At 40.7% G+C, this 3,863-nt stretch overlaps 2 protein-coding genes across 5 annotated transcripts in view; one reads left to right on the top strand and one right to left on the bottom strand.

Moving 5' to 3' along the window:
* Nucleotides 1-3,863, bottom strand: part of LOC111874295 (protein patched) — a 120,284-nt gene that overhangs the window by 7,931 nt on the left and 108,490 nt on the right. For both annotated transcript variants that reach the window (XR_002844525.2, XM_023869671.2), the window contains exon 22: nucleotides 1,650-1,910. Coding sequence is in view for 1 of the 2 variants with exons in the window: in XM_023869671.2 (XP_023725439.1) it covers nucleotides 1,650-1,910 (261 nt within the window). In the remaining variant the exon portion in view is untranslated. The remainder of the gene's footprint in view (nucleotides 1-1,649; nucleotides 1,911-3,863) is intronic.
* LOC111874296 overlaps nucleotides 1-3,863 on the top strand; it is a 36,505-nt gene that overhangs the window by 26,690 nt on the left and 5,952 nt on the right. Inside the window, exon 7 of one of the 3 annotated variants that reach the window (XR_002844526.2) lies at nucleotides 229-370. The exons of 1 other annotated variant lie outside the window; for it this stretch is intronic. The gene's annotated coding sequence lies outside the window, so the exon portion shown is untranslated. Of the gene's footprint in view, nucleotides 1-228; nucleotides 595-3,863 lie in introns of those variants that run through there. One more of the 3 variants, XM_023869676.2, reaches the window with a different exon arrangement.

Here is a 3,863-nt window from a genome sequence, read left to right as displayed (position 1 = left end):
GTACCTTCTGTACACGCATCCCTCTAGCAACTCCCAGACAGCACTGAACAGGTTCTAACCCTAACAGGAGGGAGAGTGGAGGTTGTGGCTACAATCTCTCAAGGTCGCACAGCTGCTGCACAGTGCGGCTTGTTTACAAAAAAATCAGTCCCGCTCATATTTGAACCACCTAGTATACAGAGTTCTGACTGAGAAACTAATCACTATGTTTTCCTAATATATTTGCGGGGCTCGCATGACCAAAGTACTGAATGAAAGGATAAAAGATCTGTGACAGCTCGTTCAGTAAACTGACTCCGCATAAATGGACCCTTGTAACAGGATGGCAGATCCTCAGACTGCACATTCAGGAGGCAGTCTCAGGCAGAAGGTAGCAGTCACAGACAGCTGACAAGTGATGGTGTTCCAGCTTGGGAGTTGGGCATCATAAAATATCAGCATGTTATGAAATTTTATGTAGGGTCTTGGCCTTGGTGATGTCCAGTTATTTAGAGAAGATGACTGACCACTGTGTAATGGTTGAAAAAATTATGGAAGGACTTGTCACTAAATAAATGAGAAATGTAAAGTTTGATGTGAGGAGATTTAATCTTAGGAAGCTGTATGGCATTTAAAGAAACTGTTGTTAAAACTGTAATCGTGTTTGCAGCTGTGGAAACCTTTGATGCTAATGTTGACATACAATAAGCCTTGGGTAAGTATTAGAGAGAATATCAAAACTTAGCCCAAGACAGTCTAGATAATTACAAATTGTAACAGCATAAATCCTGGTTTGAAGAAGAATGTTCAAAATTATCTGGTTAGTGCTAGCAAGCTAAACTGTAATGGCTATGGAGTGTGGGCCATAAAAATGGAAATAATCTGAACACTGTAAAACATGGAGCTAGAAAACATTTCAGGAATAAAAAGAAGGAGTATCTGAAAGACAAAATGGGCTTGAACTATAACAAAAGATATCATATAGAGGCATAAATTTAAAGAGGGTAGCCAACCTAGAACTACCTTCACGAAGATGGGAAAGTTGACCTGCATGCAGATTCCCACAACATTTTCTATAGGTGGAAGATAAGATATCTCTCATCTATTGGATATTTACAGGGGTTAAAGATGCTGGGCAGATTGAAACAGATACAGCTGAACCATCAGTACTAGTTCTGTGGCTGTGATGCTATACTGGAAAGTTGAAAAAGTATAAATACCCAGGTAGTGATAAAATTACTACTTAAAGTTTCAAGTAAGGAAGAACTACTGCCACATGCAAAGAGTCTAATATTCTACATATTTATAAAAAGTATGATAAAACTGACTGGCAATTATCAAGAAATATTACGCTTATGAACTCCATAGACAGTTTGATCCTACACTTTTCTCACAAGGTGATGTCTGGATATAAATGAAATTACTACAGATTGTCAGTGAGAATTTTGATAAAAATACATCAACTACCAATCAGGATTTACTGCATGTGGCATACTGGTGAGACACACTCAAGACCTTGGGCCCAGTCAGTTTCCCATCAAAATGGTTCTGCAGACTTTACCCAACCACAAAGCAGCCAGATTATGACATTCGCTATTTATCTGCATTTTGTGCTAAGTTAGAATGCAGAGCTTTTCTTCCCCATATGAGAATGCACATGAAACGCTCACCTGTGGAGTGCTATACGTAGTGGTCTCTACCACAAGCTCTGGCTGTACGACAATCTCGTGTGTTGAGTGCCACGAATTCGCTTCCTCTGTTATTGTTGTGAGGGATGGCTCTGCATGTAGACGGTTGCACTGGATGCCACCATGACCTCTTCTAGGCGGTGGGGGGGCTTTGCCAACTCGGCATGACCCTATCCTTGTCTGCACTGGTGATGGCGGTGGTGATGGTGTTGAAATGCGATCAGGGAATTCAAGTGGAATTACCTAACGCAAAGATGAAGGAAGGGAATTTATCAAATTCTTAATGCAACTACAAAAATGTTCAATAAATGTTAGAGCATATACAGACAGTCAGATAGGATGATAATATTAAAATTAATTTTAAGGCTGCAGATTTTGGTGAGCACCAATTTCCTTCCAAATTAATATATCTCTGATTACTCTTGCAGTTACAGTTACACAGTGAAAGAATATATATAAGAAAATCTCACACAACCATCTGTCTAGCGGGCAGATCCAGGTCAGAATCATGTAATTTATTTAACAATGTGTGGAAACCATCCACTTTAAATCAAGTGTTGCAGCAACAATTGCAATCATCACTAGGAAACACTGCTATGCAATAAATCAAGGTATCCATGGAAACAGTTCAGAACAACGCAATAACGTGTGCTACACGGTCAGAACGAAACTATAAAAGGACAGAGCTGATCCAGAAAAAGCCCAACTGGGAAGAGCCTATCAGCAACTTGCTACCAGCAACATGCAACCTTCAAATCTTCAGACTGAAATTCGTCCGTATGTTCTGTATAATGACAATAAATATTTATGTAGAAGTTTAATAAGTGGCTGTCTCTTCAACAGCAACAATCCCACAAATGTACTGCCAACCGTACAACATTTATGGGATGACAGAATGATTGTAAATAATGAACTAGGAAGGATGTCACAGGAGGCAGTTAGTAATGCCCTGTTTTAAGGTACAGTTCCATTTCCTCATTTCTGATGCAGTTTCATTAGTGCTGACTCTTTGGTTGTCCCAGATAGCTGACGTTTCTTAATCTTAGCATGTGTTACAGTTAATAAGCACCCAGAATATGTATTGTGACGTGGATGACGGAACAGGAAGAAGGGATCATGTGAACTCTGCGGTGTCGCGAGTGATGTCACATACCCCCACTCCTTCCATCAGTATGCAACGCTCAGTAAACACCCCCTCCCCCATGGTGACGTAACAGAAGAGCAACTGTGTCAGGCAACCACTGCTGCAGTGAAGTAACAAGGGATACCATGGTTACTACACAACAGTAAACAACTCTCGACAGTGTTGCCCAGGAATGTCTGTAAACAGGACGAATACGCAACAGGGAAGCAAGGTGCGTTTTCCGCTGTCTGGCTGAGGGTTTATAAGAGAACTGCAAAGCCTAAGCAGTTCAGTTGAAATATAGCAGCAGTCACAGGAAGAAGATCCGAATGTGTGGTTAGAAGATTTGATGTGATAAAGTGTGATATTGTGCAATAACTGAGAAGTACGCCAGTGAAGGCTTATTGTGTGACTTGCAAGACTTTGTGTGTGCTGTGTAGTACAGTTATATTGGGAGCGTGTAATTCACAGAGACTTGTATAGTTCCAGCGATATAAATATGTGAAGACCACCGAAGAAAGACTGTGAAGAGAATAGTGTGTAGGGTTTGTAAATTGTGTAAACCCGCAGCAGTGTCATAATTAACCGTTCAGCGTGGTTTGACGTGTATGTTTCGTCAGGTATTTAAATCGTCTGGGGGGGTTCGACGTCTATGTTTTGTCCAGCTGCACACCTATGTTATAACGCCCATAATAATTGATGGTTTTGCTGTAGATTGTTAGATTTTTCGCTGGCCTGTTGTCACAAGGACTATCTATAATGAGACACGACTTTATCTGCGCTAAGTCATCGTTACATATGCCTGTCTTGCAGCAAAGTTCCTGTTGCTCTTGCGAGCGNGGGTTTGGGTTTGGGTTTCCTCGTTGAAACTGTTATGACTGGCATGTTTTCTTTCATATGAAGTTATAAACAGCAGAGACCTGATATGTGCTGTGTTTATAATATCATATTGCCCTGAGCTGGCCACACTAACACACTCAATTGGAATTCTTAGAAGAGGGATGTCCAAAAATTTATTCTTGCAAGATCGATTGATTTCGCACAGTACATAGCACCCAGTTCTTAGAAAAACG

Source organism: Cryptotermes secundus, unplaced genomic scaffold (assembly GCF_002891405.2).
Source record: "Cryptotermes secundus unplaced genomic scaffold, Csec_1.0 scaffold2042, whole genome shotgun sequence".
Lineage (NCBI taxonomy): Eukaryota > Metazoa > Arthropoda > Insecta > Blattodea > Kalotermitidae > Cryptotermes > Cryptotermes secundus.
Note: the sequence above shows the minus strand (reverse complement) of the source record. Positions and strands in the feature narration are given on the sequence as shown.